This window comes from Chionomys nivalis, chromosome X (genome assembly GCF_950005125.1).
Source record: "Chionomys nivalis chromosome X, mChiNiv1.1, whole genome shotgun sequence".
Classification (NCBI taxonomy): domain Eukaryota; kingdom Metazoa; phylum Chordata; class Mammalia; order Rodentia; family Cricetidae; genus Chionomys; species Chionomys nivalis.
This window is the reverse complement of record NC_080112.1, coordinates 37648408-37669868: the sequence shown is the minus strand read 5'-3', so window position 1 is coordinate 37669868 and position 21461 is coordinate 37648408. Positions and strand designations below refer to the sequence as shown.

Genomic DNA, 21461 nt, shown 5'->3' with positions numbered 1-21461 from the left:
CAATTTTAAGGTCAATTTAAAGGGACAGAAAGAATATCAGTGATCTGAGGATGGGGTAAAAGCATGCTGAAGGGCAGAAAGAAAAGATGACAGTGGGACACAAGTAAACTTTTGCTTTTTATGTGGTTGATATGAATATATATGACATATATATGAATATATGATAATTTTATACACTTTAAATATGATCAGGCTAATTATAGCTCAACAATATTACTTTTAAAAAATTCTTTCTTCCAGGTAGTGGTGGCACACTCCTTTAATCCCAGCACTCGGAAGGCAGAGACAGGCAGATCTCTGTGAGTTTGAGGCTAACCTGGTCTACAAGAGCGAGTTCCAGGACAGGCTCCGAAGCTACAGAGACACCCTGTCTCGAACCTCCCCCTCCATAGGAAGTCCTACAGCCAGTAGTTACCTGCCCACTTGGGCGTGGCCTCTTATACTATATATGCCGATGTAGAGCATGTGTCTGGCCTCTTTTCCAGCTGCGGGATCTGGTTTCTGATCTCCGCTCCAGCAGAGGATTCTGATTTGTGAGTCTGCCCCTAAATAAATAACCATCTATTTCTCAATTCTGAACTAGTCTTGGATTTCTTTTAAGCGTCCTTCTTCACCCCCGCCCCACCCGCCACAAAAAATTCTTTCCAAACTCGGCATGGTGGCACACACACATCTCTAATCCTAGCATCTGGGAAATGGAGGCAGGAGGCTCAGGCATTCAAGGCCATCCTCACCTACACAGAAAGCTCAAAATCAGCATGAACTACATGAAAGGGATCACATTTTAAAAAAGAAAGTGGAAGAGGGCTGGAGAAATTACTCAGCAGTTAAGAGCACTGGATGTTCTTCCAGAAGACCCAGGTTCAATTCCCAAGCAATGACATTAGCTCTCAAATGAGATCTAATGGTCTCTTCTGTCTGATGCCCTTTTCTGTTATGCAGGCATACATGCAAATAGCACAGTCACATCCATAAAATACATAAATATTTAAAAAGGAAGATGAGGAAGAGGAAGCAGTAGCAACACTCAGTGAGATGGCTCCGTCAATAAAGGTACCATCTGAGATCAAGTCCTTGAAATAGGATTTGCACATTCACACACACACACACACACAGACACGGATGAATAAATGTAAAAAAGTAACGTAAATTCTTTGCCATGTGATGTATTTTTTTTATATCCAGTAGGCGGCAGTTAGAACCACAGATTGTGACACGGTGTTTGTATCATATCCTGTGACAGTATTTTAGTTTGTAAAAATAACACACAGGAAGTATTCCAAAATCATTATAAATCACCAAGTTTCTATGCATTAATTTTTTGAAGCTTTGGATACAGCAAGTATGGAATGCAGGAAAAAATGGACATAGTCCCATTTCAACCCAAGAGCAATTTGCAGTCATCAGGCTGATTGATAGTTGAACAACTTTTTGCGTTTCTATAGGATTGTTTTTAATAGAAGGCCTAGAATGTGCTATTAAAGCCACTTATTCTCTGTGAAAAATGCTCTACTTTTAAAAAAAAACTAGGAATGTAGTTCACTGTTAATTTATGTTCTTAATTAATATGTCACACACTGGGTTTATTCCCCAGCACCCAGTCAAAACTATAAATTAAAGCCTAACCCTGCTATATCATTGTCTCATTAAAAAAATAGATTGAAATTTCATTGATTTAAGTCCCTTAGTTCTCCAGTTGTCTTTAAAGCATTTTCTTCTGACAGCAAGGAAGAGCTGCAGTTTACCCTGCATAGGAATATGGGGCGATTCCTTTGACCCCAAGACCAGTTATCTGTTGGGAAAAAAAAGAATGAAACTGGTAAATTATAGTCTTCAAACCATTGTTACAAATCCAGGCATGGTGGCTCATACTTGTAACCTCAGTACTTGGGCGGTTGAGGCAGAAAGACTACATAGCTAGCCTGGGCTATGGAGTGAGATCTTGTCACAAACAAACAAACACCAAGCAAATTGAGATAATATGTCTAGGGGCTGGAGAGAGGGCTCAGTGGTTAAGAGCACTGACTGCTCTTCTAGAAGACCTGAGTTCAATTCCCAGCAACCACATGGTTGCCATATATATATATGGCAACCAAAGCTACAGAGAAACCCTGTCTCGAAAAACTAAAAAAAAAAAAAAAAAAAAAAAACTAAAAAAAAAAAAAGAGGTATTACATGGTTCAACCAGTCATTCACATACATTCTAACTAAATGAGCAAGCATGCACACTGATATAGAACAATTTAGTTTTAGTTCTATTTTTCTCACCTATCAAGAAAGGTTTTTTTTTTTTTTTTCTTTTTCGAGACAGGGTTTCTCTGTGGTTTTGGAGCCTGTCCTGGAACTAGCTCTTGTAGACCAGGCTGGTCTCGAGTCTCGAACTCACAGAGATCGGCCTGCCTCTGCCTCCCAAGTGCTGGGATTAAAGGCGTGCGCCACCACTGTCCGGCTAAGGTAGGTTTTTATTTATTTGTTTCGGTTTTTCAAGACAGGGTTCCTCTGTGTAGACCAGGCTGTCCTGGAACTCTCTCTGTGTAGACCAGACTGGCCTCAAACTCACAGAGATCTGCCTGCTTCTGCCTCCTGAGTGCTGGGATTAAAGGCATGCACCACCACCGCTTGACTCATGTAAGATTTTTAAATCAGTGTTTGCTCTGTCACAAAAAATTGTTAAAAACCTGCACATCTTTTTATAACATCAGAACAATCAGATGATCTTACAAACACTATTGAAGCATGCAAATATTTCAAAATACTGAAAGTAGGTCAGACACATCATTCTGAACTTTACATAACTTATAGTCTAGATTAACATGCCAATCACATGTTTTATGGGAAGAATGCAGAAGCACTGATCAATTATTTAATAGAATACCCTCCACACCCCCCAAAAGGCCACATCACCTTGAAAATGCCACCAGCATCAGGCTGCCTCAGAAGGCCTTCAGCATCCATCCCATCCCTGGCACAGGTCACATACATTTCAGAGTAATCCTTTCCTCCAAAGCAGCATGATGTTGTTTTATCAACAGGCAACTTTACAGTTTGGAGTCTTTTTCCTAGTTCAACAAATACTTTATTTGAAATTTAGGTCTAAAAATTTGCAACATACACAATGCTTCTGGAGCTTTTATGAAGGATAGGGATGGTCTAAGAGACTGTGGGGGTCAGAATTTATCCCTTGGAAGGGCCTAATGCACATCAGAATGGCGTACCAACATGTGCAGACTACAACAACTTAAAACCTGAGGAAGCTTGGAAAGGAATTCTAGACACAAAAGAAAGCATGGCTTCTTGGTAGCCAGCATTCCCCCCCTCCATGGGCTTTACATGCTGGCAGTGAGCAGGAGCTCCGCAACTCCTTTAAGAGAAGGCTTACTGACTCAGTATAAGACATGGCAGCTTCTATCCTAATACCCAACAAAATAGACTTCAAACTAAAATCAATCAAAAGAGACAAAGTAGGACATTTCATATTAGTCACAAATCCATGAAGAGGAAATTTCAATACTGAACATCTATACCCCAAATACAAGGGCACCCTCATATGTCAAAGAAACACTTCTAAAGCTTAAATTATATATTAAACCACACACACTAATAGTAGGAGACTTCAACACTCCCCTCTCACCACTGGACAGGTCAATCAGACAAAAAATTAACAGAGAAATAAGGGAACTAACAAATGTTATGACTCAAATGGACTTAACAGACATCTGTAGAATATTCCATCCAAACAGAAAAGAATATACCTTCTTCTCAGCACCTCATAGAACCTACTCAAAATTGACTACATACTCGGTAACAAAACAAACCTCAATGATACAAAAAAATTGGAATAACCCCATGTATCTTATCAGATCACCGAAGCTTAAAACTAGAATTCAACATCAATACTAATTCCAGAAAGCCCAAAAACACATGGAAATTAAACAATGCTCATCTGAATCATCAATGGGTCAAAGAAGAAATAAAGGGAGAAATTGAAGATTTCCTAAAATTCAATGAAAATGACCACACAACATCACCCAAATTTATGGGACACAATGAAAGCAGTGTTAAGAGGAAAGTTCATAGCATTAAACACCTATATAAAGAGGCTGGAAAAATCCCACACTAGTGAATTAACAGAACATTTGAAAACTTTAGAACAAAAAGAAACAAGCTCACCTAAGAGAACTAGAGGCGGGAAATAATCAAATTGAGAGCTGAAATCAATTAAATAGAAACAAAGAAAACAATACAAAGAATCAATGAGACAAAGAGTTGGTTCTGCTAGAAAATCAACAAAATAGACAAACCTTTATTCAAATTAACTAAAAGGCAGAGAGAGAATATCCAAATTAACAAAATCAGAAATGAAAAGGGGGGGCATAACAACAGACATGGAGGAAATCCAGAGAATCATCAGGCCATATTTCAAAAACCTATACTCCATAAAACTGGAAAACTTAAAGGAAATGGACAAACTTCTGGATAAATATCACTTACCAAAATTAAATCAAGACCAGATAAACAAATTAAACAAACCTATAACTGCTGAAGAAATAGAAACAGTCATCAAAAGTCTCCCAACCAAAAGAAGCTCAGGACCAGATGGTTTCAACTCAGAATTCTATTAAGATTTTCAAAGAAAACTAATACCAATACTCCTCAAATTGTTCCACACAATAGGAACAAAGGGAACATTGCCAAACTCTTTTTTTGAGGCTACAATTATCCTGATACCCAAACCACACAAAGACATTGTTAAGAAAAAAATTACAGATCAATTTTACTCGTGAACATTGATGCAAAAATACTCAATAAAATACTGGCAAATCAAATCCAAGAACACTTCAGAACCATCATCTACCATGATCAAGTTGACTTCATCCCAGAGATATAGGGATAGTTCAACATATGAGAATCTGTCAATGTAATTCACCATATAAACACACTAAAATAAAAAAACACATGATAAATCACATTAGATGCCAAAAAAGCTTTTGACAAAATACAACATCCCTTCATAATAAAGGTCTTGGAGAGAGCAGGAATACAAGGAACATACCTAAACATAATGAAGGCAATATATAGCAAGCCAACAGCCAACATCACACTAAATGGAGAGAAAGAAATCAGAGAAACATCACCCTTCACAATAGCCGCAAATAGCATAAAATATCTCAGAGTAACTCTAACCAAACAAGTGGAAGACTTGTATGACAATAACTTTAAATCTTTGAAGAAAGAAATTGAAGAAGACACCAGAAAGTGGAAAGATCTCCCATGCTCTTGGGTAAGTAGAATAAGCATAGTAAAAATGGCAATCTTACCTAAAACAATCTACAGATTCAATGTAATGTCCATCAAAATCCCAGCAAAAACCCAGACACAGAAAGACAATTATCACATGTCCTCACTCATAGGTGGTTTTAAAACATAAAACAAAGAAAACCAGCCTACAAACCACAATCCCAGAGAACTTAGACAACAATGAGGACACTAAGAGAGACTTACATACATCTAATCTACATGGGAAGTAGAAAGTAGGAAAAGACAGTATCTCCTGAGTAAATTGGGAGCATGGGGACCTTGGGGGAGGGTTGAAGTGGGGAGGGAAGAGGCAGGGAGGGGAGCAGAGAAAAATGTAGAGCTCAATAAATATCAATAAAAATATCCCAGCAAAATTCTTCACAGACCTTGAAAGAACGATACTCAATATTATATGGAAAAGCAAAAATCCAAGGATAGTCAAAGCAATCTTGTACAACAAAAGAACTTCTGGAAAGATCACAATCCCTGATTTCAAATTCTACTAACAGAGATACGGTACTGAAACCAGCCTAGTATCAGCATACAAACAGACAGGAGGACCAATGGAACCAAATTGAAGACCCGGACATTAATCCACATACCTTTGAACACCTGATTTTTGACAAAGAAGCAAAATATATCCAATGGAAAATAAAATATCAAAAAGAAAGCATATTTAACAAATGGTGCTGGCATAACTGGATATCAACATGTAGAAGAATGAAAATAGATCCATATCTATCACCATGCATAAAACTCAAGTTCAAATGGATCAAAGACATCAACATAAAGCCAGCCACACTGAACATCATAGAAGAGAAAGTGGGAAGTACACTTGAACGCATTGGCACAGGAGACTGCTTCCTAAATATAACCCTAGTAGCACAGGCACTGAAACAACTAATGAATGGGACCTCCTGAAACTGAAAAGCTTCTATAAAGCAAAGGACATGGTCAATAAGATAAAACGGTAGCTTACAGAATGGGAAAAGATCTTCACCAACCCTGCATCATACAGAGGTCTGATCTCCAAATCAAGAAATTGGTCATCAAAAGAACAAATAATAAAAAAAAAAAAAAAAGGAATACAGACCTAAACAGAAAACTCTCAACAGAGGAATCTAAAATAGCTGAAAGACACTTAAGGAAATGTTCAACATCCTTAGTCATCAGAGAAATGCAAAGAAAAATGTGGTACACTCACACAATGTAGTTCTACACAGCAGAAAAAAATAACGACATCTTGAAATTTGCAGGCAAATGGATAGAGCTAGAAAACATTAATTTGAGTGAGGTAACCCAGACACAGAAAGATAATTATCATATGTACTCACCCATAAGTGTTTTTAAACATAAAGCAAAGAAAATCAGCCTGCAAATCACAATCCCAGAGAACCTAAACAACAATGAGGACTCTAAGAGAGACATACATGGATCTAATCTACATTGGAAGTAGAAAAAGATAAGATCTCCTCAGTAAATTTGGAGCATGGGGACAGACCTTGGGGGAGGGTTGAAAGGGAGGGGAGAGGCAGGGAGGGGAGCAGAAAAAAAATAAAAATCAGTAAAAATATAAAATATATAATATAAAAAATAAAAAAAGAAATGGTAGCTTCCTGGTTTTCCTTGTTCATGATGCCAGCATGAACTCTGACTCTTTCAGGAGGCTGAGCACTTAAATGGGGTTTGTGAGCAACATGTTGCTAATTGCTTAATGGTGACATAGACTGGCTGTGACCCTGGAGCTGGGGCAGTGTGTATGGCTCTCAGAGGCCTCCACCATGTTGGATTGGGTGAAGCCAACAGGTAGGACTGTGGAGCTGGTGCTAGCAATGCCTGCTAAGCATTTTTAGAAGTGGTCCTGGTCAGAAAAGTACTACAGATAAAATTATGTTTTGCAATAAAAGCAAATTCAGATGGAAAAGACCTCTAAATAGGTTACATTATTGGATATATGTACATGGGTTTGAGAGAGAGAAGAAAATTATAGAAAAAAATAAAACATAGTCTTTAAAGAGAGTACAGACAGTCATAGATTAAAGGAATAAAGAAAAATAAGCAGTGTATAGCTGGAAAATACACAGAGTACAAATTATGTATAGTATTGTGTTTTCTTTTGAATTTTTTGACTACAGAGAGATATTTGCTTTGGGGGCTGCTAAGCTAAACAAATATATATATATATATTAAATATATATATATTAAAGGTATTTTGACTTCAAAATTTGGGTTGCTTTGGAAAGAGGTCCTGCTTTTGTGGATTCTTTCCAGACTAATGTGGTTTGATGAACCAAGACCATCCAAAAGGTCTCTGTGAACTCCCAAAATTACTTTGCCCAACAAAAAGCAAGAAACGGTTTGGAAAAAACTATGCACAAATTACCTAAATAATTGTTTATAAATGTCTGTTTACATTTAAAGGGAGATATCCTATAGAGATTTGTATTGGTATGGATTTTGGTTTATTGATACAAATTTAAGATCAATTTTGTTATATGTGTATTTCGGCTCTTGTTTAAGGTATTGTGTTCGTGCAGCTCTTTTAAAAATGTAATGTATAATAAAAAATATAGGTTAATAGAAAATCATCTATGATAGTCAGATTTGTAGTCATGTGTTAGGTTTTCTAGATATATAGAGATATATTTCAGTTAGATAGGTATTCTTCAGATCTTTCAAAGACTAACAAAATATGGTATTTAAAATGTTTTAAGAACTTAGGACTTTTCATGACAATGAGATACATCTGCTCCTGGCAGCACCAATTTACTTCAAGAAGATGATGGGCATCGAAGAGACACCTTATGGAGTTGGTTAGCCATTTGGGCAAGAAACTGCTCTTGCCTGAACTGCTTGATGTTCTGTTGTATGAAAAGGATATGCAGGACCCACAGAAAAATGACTGCCGAACTTGCCTAAAGATGAGATGGTCCTTCAGGGTTCCTGCTTCATGAAAAGAGTCTGCCAGACATTCTTCAGGATACAGAAGAAAGTGACTGACAAACTATCAATATAGGGGGAACCGTCTTTGAAATTTCCTGCTTCTTGGAAAAGTCTGCTGGATACTATGGGCCTGTAGGGTGAAGATGGGTATCCCAATGTTACAGAAGAACTTTGGGTGTCTGTTTAGGCAGTGAAATGTCTCTGTCAATTTTAGAGTTTTGGAAGTTACTTAAAATGCACTTCCTGTTTACTTAGGTAATATTATATACTTCTGAAGTCTTTGATGGAGTTAAACAATAGATAATTATAATTATAGTTTTCCTTAGTTATGATAAAATATAAAGTAGATATAAATATTGTAACTGTAATTCTTGCTTGACACCTATTTTGTTACATGTAATTTTTAACTAAACCTTCCTTTTTATTTAGACAGAAAAGAGGAAATGATGTGGGAAGTCCTTCTGTATATATATTGCTTTTATTGGTTAATGAATAAAGAAGCTGCTTTGGCCTATGATAGGGCAGAGTTAGCTAGGTGGGAAAACTAAAGTGAATGCTGGGAGAAAGAAGGCAGAGTCAGTGAGAAGCTATGGTGCCGCTGTAGAAGACAGATGCTGGATGGTCTTAACCACTGAGCCATCTCTTCAGCCCTACAGATGCTGGATGGAACCTTACTAGTTGGCTACAACCACGTGGCAATACACAGATTAATAGAAATGGGTTAATTTAAAATATAAGGCTAGCTAGTAATATGCTTAAGCTATTGGCCAAACAGTATTGCAAATAATATAGTTTCTGTGTGATTACTTCGGATCTGGGCAGCTGGGAATGAACAAGCCATCTCTGACTACAAACTCCCACATGGCTTGACTGACTCAAACTCACCATCCCCTTGGTTTAATCTCCTGTTTTCTAGGTTTATATATAAGCTACCATATTACCTGGCTCCCATCCATGTATTTAACTTACCTTCTCTGACAATTAACTTTTGGCAGACTTACTTCCATAGAAATTCTTGACTATAAATTTGGCGTTGTGTATTTTGCCTTCATTTCCAAAATTGCCCAGTTAAGACCACTAACATAACTCTAACTGTATTAGTAATGATCTCTAGTTTTCTGGACTGGGTAGGGTGTTCCATTTTGTTTCCAGCCTACCTGTCTCAGGATCTAGACGAATTACTCTTCCTCCATTGTAACAGGCCACCCAAAGCTTTCCCTCAGCATCAATGCACATTCCATCTGGGATTTGTTCATCTTTCTCCATCTTGTAAACAATTCTGCGGTTGGCTGCAGTTGAAAACCAAAACCAAAACACGACAAAACAATGGGTCACACAATGCTGACGAGTAGACAGTGCACTCTCAAGCTGCTTATAAATACTGGTCACTTATGCTTGTCTAGTGACTGGCATGTGAACAGAGGATTTTTACTGCATGATTGAGATAGATTCACTCCCTTTTGTCTTTATAGATATATATGCCTAAGATTTCTAAGACTTCAGAGGAAAAGAAAAGTTTTCTTTTCTTTTTTTTTCACTTCTGGAAATAGAACTCAGAGCCTCGTGTATGGTAGACAAATGCTCTACCACTAAGCTCAATAAAGCTGCATTATTTATGTAGATACAAGTTTTCATTTTATATCCAAGGCTGGCCCAGAATTCATTGTGTAGCCCAATCTGTCTTTAGAGTCTTAAAATAATCTTTCTGCCTCAGACTTGTGAGCACTAGGATTAGTCTTGAAGGAGCGGTCATCGTGTCATTTCCGAATTCTTAGTAAAGTATCAATAGGTAGCTCTCTGAGGCTGACCAAAACTAAGCTTTGCAAGTCTATCTCGGACGTTCTTCAGTCTGTGCTTAGATCACTCTCTTAGTTACCAACACTCCTGCTTTTACTAAGCTGAAGATTTATGGCAGCCTAATGGTACCATATGAATAATGCATGTACAAAACCTGGGGAGCCACTCATTATTTTTCTTACTTGCTACAAAATCAAGAAACAATATTTAAAGAGCTTACTTATTAAAAAGGGCATTCTAAAATCCTCAGGCTGCTTAAAGGAGATCCAGAGTAAATAAACAATGGACACTGAAAGGTAGAGGAGGGCTGGAATTGTACCTTAGCACACATACAAAGAAATGAGTTTGGTCTCCAGCACCTCAAAAAAAAATGCAGAAGAATAGACAGCGACAAAATTCAGGTCATTCCAGCAATCAGATTGAGGTATAATGGAAAAATGTTAAAACCATGTGTAAGGAAATTGGGTAAGAATAGTCATAAAAAAGAACACTACACACTTCAAAGAAAAGCCTCTGTACTGGAAGAGTTTGCCCTTGATTAAATCTACATAAAGCCTTGTGACTTTTTTCAAGTCATTTTTATGATTGGTTTTGCTCTTCCTGTATGGCACTTTTCATCAAACAGTTTCAAGGTCTCCGTTTTAAAGTCTTCTAAATAATTTTTTCCCTAGAAGTTCCCAGTGATGGCTCATTTTACAGAACATTGATGGAACTGAACCAACCTGGAAGCACTTTTCTGTTATTTTTCCGTTTCAAAGGTTGTTCATTTGCCTATGGTTAACTAAAGATCAAATAAGAATCGGGCACCCAAATGTTCAGAGTTTTCCCTCTTTTCTCGCACTCTGTTGTATATTATGTGCCTCTAGGCACTATCTGATAGGTTAAGATTCATTCTCCAGGGAGGAGATGGAAAGAAAAAGTTCATGCCTAGTTGCAGTAGGCCAGCTATAGCCCTAGTCCCAAATAGAAGAGTTCAGCTGTGCTGGGGACCACAGTTTGACTGGCAGCTCAGTCAAGTCTGAGTCATCTTTAATTTCAAAGTTCTGTAGTTGACAAATAAATACTTTTTCACATGGACTGTGGGAGAGATTCCTTACTGATAATTAAGATATAAAAATGATATGAGTGGTATTATAAAAAATAATAAAGATGTTCTTACAGATCTGTCCTGTATGCAGGTCATAGTCAAAGGCATCCACAGAGTAGGACAGGCTGTCAATATAGTAGAAAATTTTATGGTCCAGGGACCAATCCAAACCATTGGAGATGTCTACTTGGTCAAAGTATTTCTTAACGTTGTGATCAGGAAAGAGGGAGTACAAGGACCCTTGGTGCCGCTCAAGTACTGCTGGGGCTGTTTCCTCAGCCATGGTGCCTTTGGGACACAAAGAACATTAGCTCAGTCCTGTAGATGTTCATCCTGTACAACCCCCATCTTCCCTCATTATGGATCATGATACCAACACTTTAGATTAGGAGACACGAGGGTGAATTTGAAACAGCTTGGTGACTTTGAGGTCCAGCTGACCCCCTTCCTCAAACACACTCTCTCTCTCTCTCTCTCTCTCTCTCTCTCTCTCTCTCTCTCTCTCTCTCTTTCTCTCAAACATGCACACACATACACATATACAAAAATGCACACACACACACACACACACTATTTAGCAATTTAGAGATATGGTTTCAAATAAGAAGGGATAAACATGAACTAACCTCATTTTCTCCTACTGAGCATAAGTATAAAACCTGAACAAAATGCATGGTATACCCTAAGTGTGGTGGCCCCTCCCCTGTAATCCCAGCACTCTGGAAGCCGAAGAAGGACGATCAGAAGATTGGGGACAGCCTGAGATATGTAAGAAAGTAACCCCTTAAAAGAGATTTGTGGACTCCTAGGCTCATCCTCAGCCTGTATCACATGTTCTAAAGGATTTAAACAATGTGCAGGGTCTCATAACACAATATTCATAATCTCTAGGATATAAGCTAAAATTATTTGGTGCTATAATTTGGCATTGAATGTCTCTGAAAGCCCATGTGTTAATGGCTTTTGAGATGCTGTGACTTTTTAGGGGGTGGAGCCTAGTAGAAGTCTCAGGTTATTGGATGCATGACTTTTAAGGGGGTTGTGGAACATTGGCCAGTCTAGTCATCCTTTACTTGCTGGCTCACAAGATGTGCAATTTGCTCTACCACACATTCTCAACACTATATGTTTCCTTATCAGAGGTCCAAAGCAATAGGGTCATTTGATGATGGACTAGAATCTTTAAAAATGTGTATCAAAATAACCTTTTTTCTCTTTATAAATTAATCACCTTAGCTATCTCATTATTGTGATGGAAAGATAACTAATAAATTGAGCAACACAGAGAAGGAAGGGTGGATGACTCAATAAGTGTAGGAAATCATAGATTATGAAAATCATATGGCACAGATGTTGGAAGGTTTTGTTAAAGACTAATGCAAGTTTTATAAAAAAAATAATTGTAAAGAGTCACGAATCTCAGAATAGAGCACATTGCCAAAGTATTAGAAGCTGTGAAGAATAACCAAACAAAACTAGAGAGTGCAATGGACCAACTCAATAGCAGAAGAGCATCCACAAGAACAAAGGGTCAGTGTAGTCTATGTTAGAGCAATGGAAATAAGGTCATGGGCTGGAGAGATGGCTCAGTGGTTAAGAGCACTCCCTGATGTCCTGAGTTCAGTTCCCAGCAACCACAGGGTGGTTCATAACTATAATGAGATCTGTAGGTGTACATGCAGGCAGAACACTGTATACATAATTTTTAAAAAGCTTTTAAAAAAGAAACCAGGTAAAGTGAAAAGCAGAGCCAAAAAGCTTTGGAAGACAAAAAGAGTAGATCCTGTAGCCACAGGACAGCAAATGGCTAATACCTCAGTGGGTGCCTAGAGAAAAAGAAAAAGTGCAGGCCAAAGGTTTTTGAAGGTTATGTGGCTCAAAACTTTCCAGATTGGAGAAAATTATCAAAGTTTTCAGTAGACTTAAGAAGCTGAGCAAATCCAAAACATAATGAACAGAAAGGAACCCAGACCCCCACACACTCTGTGATCAAATTGCTGAAACCCAAAGTCAAATAAAGATACTTGAAAACAATGAAGGAAAAATGTCATATTACATATGGTGGGCAAAGAGGGGAGTTACAGGTTGAAAATGGCCAATTCACTAAGAATACACAGTAATTTTAAATGTCTATGTATTTAATAGTAGAGCTTTAAAATACACAAAGAAAAATTTGTCATACCTGAAAAGAGGTAGAAAAATACTGAATTATACTGGGAACAATTAACATCTTTCTCTCAGTGGCAGAAGGTAGATGAAATGACGGCAAGGCCGTAGAAGAACTGAGAGCGGAGAGTTACTGCCGCTTACAGAATGCTTTGCCCAGCAACAGCAGCGTATGCATTCATCTCAAGTACTTCATTCCCTTAAGTCGGTGTTCAGTATTCAGGGAGATGGACTGGGTGACACATGCTCTCAGAGGCCAGAGCAGACTCTGATTAGAGCAAAAAAACTGGGAAGCTACTATTTCATACTTCATTTGAAAGAAGAGGAAAACAGATTGCAAATAGGAGAAGCAAGCTTGAGCGGCAAGAGGACAGTGAATAGGTCCCCCTTCTCTATACACACATACACACATACATACATGTATGTATATAGTGTATATGTCCTCTATATATGTATATAGTATATAGGTCCTCTCTATAGGTATATAGTGTATAGGTCCTCTCTCTATATATAGGTATATAGTGTATAGGTCCTCTCTCTATATATAGGCATATAGTGTATAGGTCCTCTCTCTATATATAGGTATATAGTGTATAGGTCCTCTCTTCTGTAAAGCAAAGGACACTGTCATTAAGACAAAAAGGCAACCTACCGATTGGGAGAAGATCTTCACCAACCCCGCAACAGACAAAGGTCTGATCTCCAAAATATATAAAGAACTCAAGAAACTAGACTTTAAGATGCTAATTAACCCAATTAAAAAATGGGGCACTGAACTGATCATAGAATTCTCAACAGAAGAAGTTCAAATGGCCAAAAGACACTTAAGGGATCATATTCTTTAAAAATGACAATGCCATAAAAAAGAGAGAAGGGGAGAGGGTCAAGAAAATGCTTCATTAAGAGGATGAAAAGACAAGTAAGTACAATATGTGATTCCAGACTAGATCCCTCACTGGAGAGGAAAATTCCATAATGGACATTATTTAGTCAGTTGACATACTAGAAATACAGACTTATTGAATCAATGCTAAACTTTTGTAAGTCGCTTACTAAATTGTGTGCATGCCATTCTCACCAGGCATGGCACGGTGGCACACACTTTTTTTTTTTTTTTTTTTTTTTTTGGTTTTTCGAGACAGGGTTTCTCTGTGGCTTTGGAGCCTGTCCTGGAACTAGCTCTTGTAGACCAGGCTGGCCTCGAACTCACAGAGATTCACCTGCCTCTGCCTCCCAAGTGCTGGGATTAAAGGCGTGCGCCACCACCACCCAGCCACACTTTTAATTCCAAAACTCTGAAGGCAGAAACAGGTGTATTTCTGTGACTTCAAGGTCAGCCTGGTCTACTTAGCAACTTTCAGTCTGGCCAAAGTTGCATAGTAAGACTGTGTCCCAGAAAAAAAAGTCACTTTCCTTAGGGAACACACAAAACACCCACACATACACATGCAACCCTAAATGTTTCTGGAGAGAGAAAGGCTCAGATAGAGTACATATGAAAACAAGAACAAAATGTTTACAAGTTACTCTCTAACTCTAGGTAAGGTTTAATACATATATATGTTCATTATATAGTATTACTTATTTTGGTAGAACACTTATCTAGTATATATACATTTTTTGTTTCATCCCACAGCAACACACACACACACACACACACACACACACACAGAGTAAGATTCAAACACAAGAAATAGGGGCAAAAAAAGAGAGAAAGAAATCATACCAGCAAAGTATCTCCCAGCAGGATCTACCTTCCCATCATTGAATCGATTGTTTGTCTTATCTTTATCCACCGTGGCTAAGACAAATACTGATTGATCTTCCCAGTTCAAAGCACAAAATTTGGTTCCAATGGTGGCAACATAGCCTCCCAACTGTCGAAGTGCCACTGAGCTAACTGGGGCATCTGCAGAAGTAAAGACAATACCTAGAAGGTAGTAGGCAGTCTGGTGGTCCAGCACAGAGGTCACTGTGTCATATTTCATTTCTTAGACAGGGGTTCAGTGATTTTTTTCTTTTTTTTCTTTTTTGCTTTTTCGAGACAGGGTTTCACTGTTTAGTTCTGGCTGTCCTAGAACTTGCTTTGTAGACCAGTCTAGGCTGGCCTCAAACTCACAGAGATCCACCTACCTCTGCCTCCCGAGTGCTGGGATTAAAGGAGTGCACCACCACCCCGTGGGTCCAGTGATTTTAATGGTACTAAGATGTTGTCTGACTATGTAGCTGAGGGGTAGCCCCAATCTCAGTATTCTCTTGCCTCTTGCCTCTACCTTCTGAATACTAGTATTATTGGTGTACACTGCCGTATTAGTTAATACCATGTTGAAACAGTCCTTATTTTTAATATATTTAATTACAAATTGTTTTTCATTTTCCAAATATTTTTGAAAGTATGCATGATAAGAATAATACGATTATATATGCAATGAAATACAACCCTTATATCTCTATTATATTCCTATATTTTTATTTTAATAGTTAGCTTTTCTGGTTTTAATATTCTTCTCTGTATTAAAAAGAAATCATTTTAAGTGGAGAGAGATTATCATGTTGAGTATCACAGGAAATACACTTATCTGAGCTTGTTTAGAAACATTTCCCAAGCACCTCATCAAAGCTAAATGCTCTTAGCTCAAAGCCCTGCTCAGAAGTTGACTCAAGCCCTTGGGGACCCTGGGAATATACAAGACCCTATAAGGAGGGTCATGCTCTTTTTTTTTTTGTTTCTTTTTTTTTTATTCTTTTTTACTTAAAATTTCCAACTGCTCCTCGTTTCCCATTTCCCTCCCCCTCCTCCCACATATTGCCCCCTCCCCCCGCTCCCCTCCCCCTATCCCCACTCCACTTCTCCTCCCCCTAGTCCACTCCCCCTCCCTCTCGATACTGAAGAGCAGTCCAAATTCCCTGCTCTACAGGAAGACCAAGGTCCTCCCACTTCTATCTAGGTCCAGGAAGGTGAGCATCCAAACAGGCTACGCTCCCACAAAGCCAGTTCATGTATTAGGATCGAAACCTAGTGCCATTGTCCTTGGCTTCTCATCAGCCTTCATTGTCCGCCTTGTTCAGAGAGTCCAGTTTCAACCCATGCTTATTCAGTCCCAGTCCAGCTGGCCTTGGAGAGCTCCCAATAGATCAGTTCCACTGTCACAGTGGGTGGGTGCACGCCTCGTGGTCCTGAGGATAGGGAACCTGAAATGAATCTATCCTATAATCATACTGAGGGTCATGCTCTTAACAAGGAATCTAACTACAGCCTGAGATGCCTCCTGATAATTTAGCTTTCCAAACTCCTGCTAACACATAGACCCTTTGCAAGACTGGGAGACTGCTAATTATGGGTAAGAATTTGGGGAATGCTGGGAATGAGGGACCAGGGAAGGCAGAGGCAGAAGCATTCTGCTTGGAGCTATAAACACATTGATGGGTAAGTTTGAAGCTGCTTCTAGTGGAAGCAAGAACCTGTGAGTTCCACATCAACCTTAGCTATATATCAAGCCCTTGCCTTATAAAGAAAACGGTTCAGTAGGTAAGGGCTTTTTGCTACCAAATCTGATAATCTGAGTTCAATCCCCAAAACTCATATAGTGTAAAGAAAAGAGTTCCAAAAGTTATCCTCTGACTTTATATGGTGGAAGGAGTGGACCGACTCCTGCAAGTTCTTCTCTGACGTCAACATGGGTGCAGTGGAACCAGTATGCCCCTCACACAAAATCAATTTTTTCAAATGAATGCAGCTCGTGGTGTGTGTGTGTCCTGGTTTCAATCTTCAGCACCAGGGAAACATGCTTTAAACTCACAGTTGGATTCATGGGAAAAGAGCAGAAACCAGAAATTCCCTTTGACTTAAGAAAATCCTGCTATCTCTTCCCAAGGATCCAATAACAAAAACAGAAACTTGTTTGCCTACTCGATAAGCACTTCCCGCCCGTTGCCTTGAGACATAGAAAGCCCTAAAACTCCTCTGAAACCACAAAGCTCTCTTGGGAATCCTGTCAGTAATCTCACATTTGTGCAGGGAGTAAACAGTACTGGTTGATGCTTTTGAAGCCTAGGAACTCTTTTTTTTTTTCCACAAAGAAGTGATACATCTGTTTATATTGTTGGTTTTTTTTTTTTTTAAAATGGAGGTCTTGGCCTAACCAGAGCAGATAGCTTTTGCTATGCCACTAATGGAGTGTTCGCCATGGATACTGTTATCCGAAGGCAATTACTATACTGAAAGAGACACTATATATAGTACCTCAGCATTAAAACAAAAACAGGGCACTGGAGGCATAGTTTGGTGGTAGAGTACTTGCTGAGCATGCGTGAAGTCGAGGGTTCCATCTCCAGCATCACAAACTAAAGCAAAGGAAGGTGGGAATGCTGTGCTCCATGCAAGAGGATGAGAAAAATATTGATAATCATCATTGGGTTCAAGTGGGAACACATGGATCGCAGGCACAGAGACCATGATAACCCAAAAGATTTCAAAGTATCTTTAGTCAGGCTTTAAGAAGAAGGACCCAGCCGGGCGGCGGTGGCGCACGCCTTTAATCCCAGCACTCGGGAGGCAGAGGCAGGCGGATCTCTGTGAGTTCAAGACCAGCCTGGTCTACAAGAGGTAGTTCCAGGACAGGCTCCAAAACCACAGAGAAATCCTGTCTCGAAAAACAAAACAAAAAACAAAAAAAAAAAAGAAGAAGAAGGACCCAAGGCAATGATGTCCCCCTTATATTCCCCCAAGCTGGGAAAAGATGGCTAACTGTGAGGAAAGGAGCTCGGCTTTCATTCTTACCCACGGGCACTCGTTGCACATGCTTGCTGAGTGAGTCCCATCGACAAACCTTCTTTGCAGGGATGTCTACAAACAGCAGACAGTTGGATGCCTCCTCCCATACTGGAGACTCCCCACACCTGCAGTTCTCCCGTAAAACACATTCGATCCTGATGGAAGACATGGTCGCAGGAAAAGTCTATTAAAGGGAACAGAGAATAAATGAAAGGCAATTATATGGAGCAAATTCAGCACAAGACCCAGAACAGACGGCAGGGATACCTTGGTTTCTGGCATCGTGCAGATACGACAATTTTCTGAAATTGCAGGTTAATGGCAATCATGCATCAAGCAATTCTATCTGCACCAGGTTTCCAACAGCTCAGACAGTACTGAGACCTTTGAGCAATAAAGTATTTTTTTTTAGTTAAGGTATGCACAGTAGCACTTCTGTACACTGTAAATGTAGCTTTTATATGCAATAGGAAGACAAAAAACCTGTTAATTGTTTTATTATAAAATTAATTTTATTAAGGCAGCCTGGAACCAAATGTGAAATCTCCTTGAGGTATGACAGTATTGGATCAGAACAAAAAGGCGAGTGCACCCCCCCCCCATCAGAGCAAGGCGTGCAGCATGGCAGCAGGTGGTGAGGAGGAAAAAGAAGGGCTAGTAGGACACGGCATGAGGCATCTTCAGTCAACTTACCAGTGAGGGTCTTTTCAGGCTGCCTTTAAAACAGAAAAGAAAAGAAGCACTCTGCCACCCACACCTTGGTGGTACTAACTCAGCAGGAGTGCTGGTCAGCCTTTTATGCTAGCACCCTGACCTCCAAGGGGCGGGCAGCTCCCTTATTGGTGGCCCCTCTGGGTGTCTGCAGGTCACCTTTTTATGCTCTCACTCCTCCCTCATCAATGGATGCTATTGATCTCCTTGGGGGGGGGGCAGCCAGTTTTAGAAATATATTCATCAGTGATAATATACTGAATTAAGTTACCAGCCAGAGGCTTGGTGTGTGGCCAGGGTAGAAGAGTTTCCTAGCGCTAGGGCTTGGGGTTAATATCTAGTTCTGTCCCTCCCTACCTCCCCCCAAAAGCCCATGTCCATTTTCAATTCAGACAGTCGCAGGTGTGAAGGGCATTTTCCCTGGTTCGTGGTTTTTTTTTTTTTTTTTTTTTTTTTGTGGCAGTACGGGGCGGGGGTGCGGATAGAACCAGGACCTTGAAAGCGCTTTGCGACAGCACTCTGCCTCTCGCTCCCTTAGTTGTTGAAGCTTGACTCCTTGAGGCTAGTTGGCAGGGAGCCTTGAATCCGAATCCGACAGGCAAAGAACAATCTAGGCTTGAATTTTAGGCCAAAGACTGTAACCAGTGAACTGGGAGAATAAAAAAGAAAAAATATCAGAAAAATAGAGATCTGTCAAGAATTCTCCCTTGAAGGAGCAGGAAACTTTGCAAGTCTGCCCCAATAGGCCTTAGTGCTGATGGGAACTGCGGCACATCATGCTTCTCCCAGGGGTCTACCTGCTTTCAACTAAGCAGTTCCACGCATGGGTGGGCAAGTGAATACAAGGGTCGGGGGAGAACAAGCTTTGGTTTAATGTTTCCTTCAACAAATTGCATGATTTTAGAAACACAGCTCAGACCTCTGTCTCAAAGTATTAACTACCAGCACTGTAGCATTTGCCATGTTTCATTGGCTGTTGAAAATTGGCCCAGGCTCCAAAGGGCTTTCATGCTATCAATCTTAGATAAGCCGCAAGATCAGACGCGGGACTTTTGCAATAGTATTTTTAACCCCACAGTCTGTCCTGCAAGCAACGTGTGTGGGGGGGGGAGGGGGCAGTCGCTGCCAAATGACCCATTTTTTGCCCGGGTTGGGGGGAAGGGAAGTTCTGACCGGCGGCTTGGATGGGGGTGGAGTACCTGTGCCAACGGGAGGGTTCTTCGGACACTGCTGCGCTTCCCGAGGTTGGGGACAGTGACAGCAATGACAGAGCTCTGGGAAGCTGACCGCCACCGAGCCTGCCTTGCTCCTGGCACGGGGTCTCCGGCTGGTCTCTGCGCAGGGTGGGAAGACAAGGGTGAGCGAATCTAGCTTCCCGGTCGCCTGGGAATCTAGCTTTCTTGCCTTCTCCACTAATGCTGTCCTGTCCTGGATATTCGCAAGGCTAGTGTGACAGCGCAGGCAGCTCAAAGGTCACGCAGAGAACCTTGGGAAGGAGAAAAAAACTCGCCAGGCAGGCCTCACCTTTCTCGCTCCTTGGGCTTACGCTGTTACCCTCATGTCTCCCACAGCAACTGGAAGCACTCAGCTGAATCCAGCCGGGGCAGGCGTGAGAAGCGGCAGGGGCACAGCAAACGTAAACTTTGGAGTTTGGATAGCTATCTAAAGTTAATCTCTTAGTTCAACAAACAGAAAGAAGTTGTTAAATGCCTAAGGGATTGGGACAGGGATCTGGTTAAACACAAATAGGTTAAAAAGAAAAGAACAAAGCGGTTAAACAAAGCCCTTCCTCTCCCTAGCTGGGAAGGCCTTGGTGGCAATAGGCCAACCCTTACAAAATATTTTTGGAAGGGGAAGAAAAATGACTTTATTTGATATGGTTTAAAAATCACATGGAATAAATGATCCTAAACAACAGTTAGCTTTCCAGTCCCCACCGAGAGCTATACATAGCTACACACTTCTCCAAAACACCCCTGAGTTTGTGCTGATTCTAGAAGTCAGTAGTTATAGTGCTCAACTGGTATGTCTGGAAGTTTCAAAGGTACTTTCATGTTATTTCTTTTCCCTTCCTTGTTGTAGGGTTACGGTGAAACTCAGGGCCACCTACCTGCAGGTATTCTACCACTGATCCACACCCCTAGTCCTTAAGAAATTGTTGCTTGACAGTCTCATTGTATATCACCAACTCCACATCAAAACTCAGCCCCCCACCTTTCTTTTCTTTTGAAACAGTCTCAGGTAGGCTGGGCTGGCTTTAAACTGGTTATGTAGATAAGAATAGCCTTGATTCCTCTTACCTCTGTCCCACTTTTCCCTTTTTTTAAAAAAATATTCATTTATTTTTATGTGTGTGTGTGTGTTGCTTGCATGTATATAGGTGCACTGGATACATTCATGCCTAGTGTCTGTGGAGACCAAAAAAGGGTGCTGGATCGGGTGCTGGGAGTAGAACCCATGTCATCTACAATTAGTAAGTGCTCTTAACTGCTGAGTAATTTCTCGAGCCCCAATTTTTTTTTCTTAAAAAGCAATGGAGGGGGCACCAGGAGACAGGGTCCAGGAACCCCAGGCATGCCTGTGCTTGCTTGGGCAGTGAACGAGGGCTGCCAGTTTTTGCTGATAAAAAATAACTGCAAAGCCCCCCCCCGAAAAAAAAGCAATGGAGGGAGGTGGCTATGGTGG

At 40.1% G+C, this 21461-nt stretch overlaps 1 protein-coding gene across 2 annotated transcripts; it reads right to left on the bottom strand.

Moving 5' to 3' along the window:
- Positions 1-1060: 1060 nt before the first annotated feature.
- Positions 1061-20401, bottom strand: Rgn (regucalcin). Of its 2 annotated transcripts, XM_057760078.1 has the most exons (8): positions 20301-20401; positions 19976-20110; positions 18072-18249; positions 15018-15200; positions 11198-11413; positions 9399-9530; positions 2905-3059; positions 1061-1792 (listed from the first exon to the last, which is right to left on the bottom strand). In XM_057760078.1, exons 3-8 carry the CDS (start codon positions 18232-18234, stop codon positions 1742-1744), a joined length of 900 nt encoding a protein of 299 aa, XP_057616061.1. In that variant the 5' UTR covers positions 18235-18249; positions 19976-20110; positions 20301-20401; the 3' UTR covers positions 1061-1741. The 2 variants fall into 2 exon arrangements, with proteins under 2 accessions (XP_057616061.1, XP_057616062.1); XM_057760079.1 differs by lacking the exons at positions 19976-20110; positions 20301-20401 and adding an exon at positions 19271-19308.
- Positions 20402-21461: the final 1060 nt, after the last annotated feature.

What these genes read in the sequence shown, in the direction of transcription:
- Rgn (XM_057760078.1), bottom strand. Translation starts at nt 18,234, where the DNA reads ATGTCTTCCATCAGGATCGAATGTGTTTTACGGGAGAACTGCAGGTGT. An exon ending in CCTGCATACAGGACAGATCT is followed by an intron (nt 9,531 to 11,197) that starts GTAAGAACATCT and finishes TTTCAACTGCAG; the next exon opens with CCAACCGCAGAATTGTTTAC. An exon ending in TCGTCTAGATCCTGAGACAG is followed by an intron (nt 3,060 to 9,398) that starts GTAGGCTGGAAA and finishes TTGTTGAACTAG; the next exon opens with GAAAAAGACTCCAAACTGTA.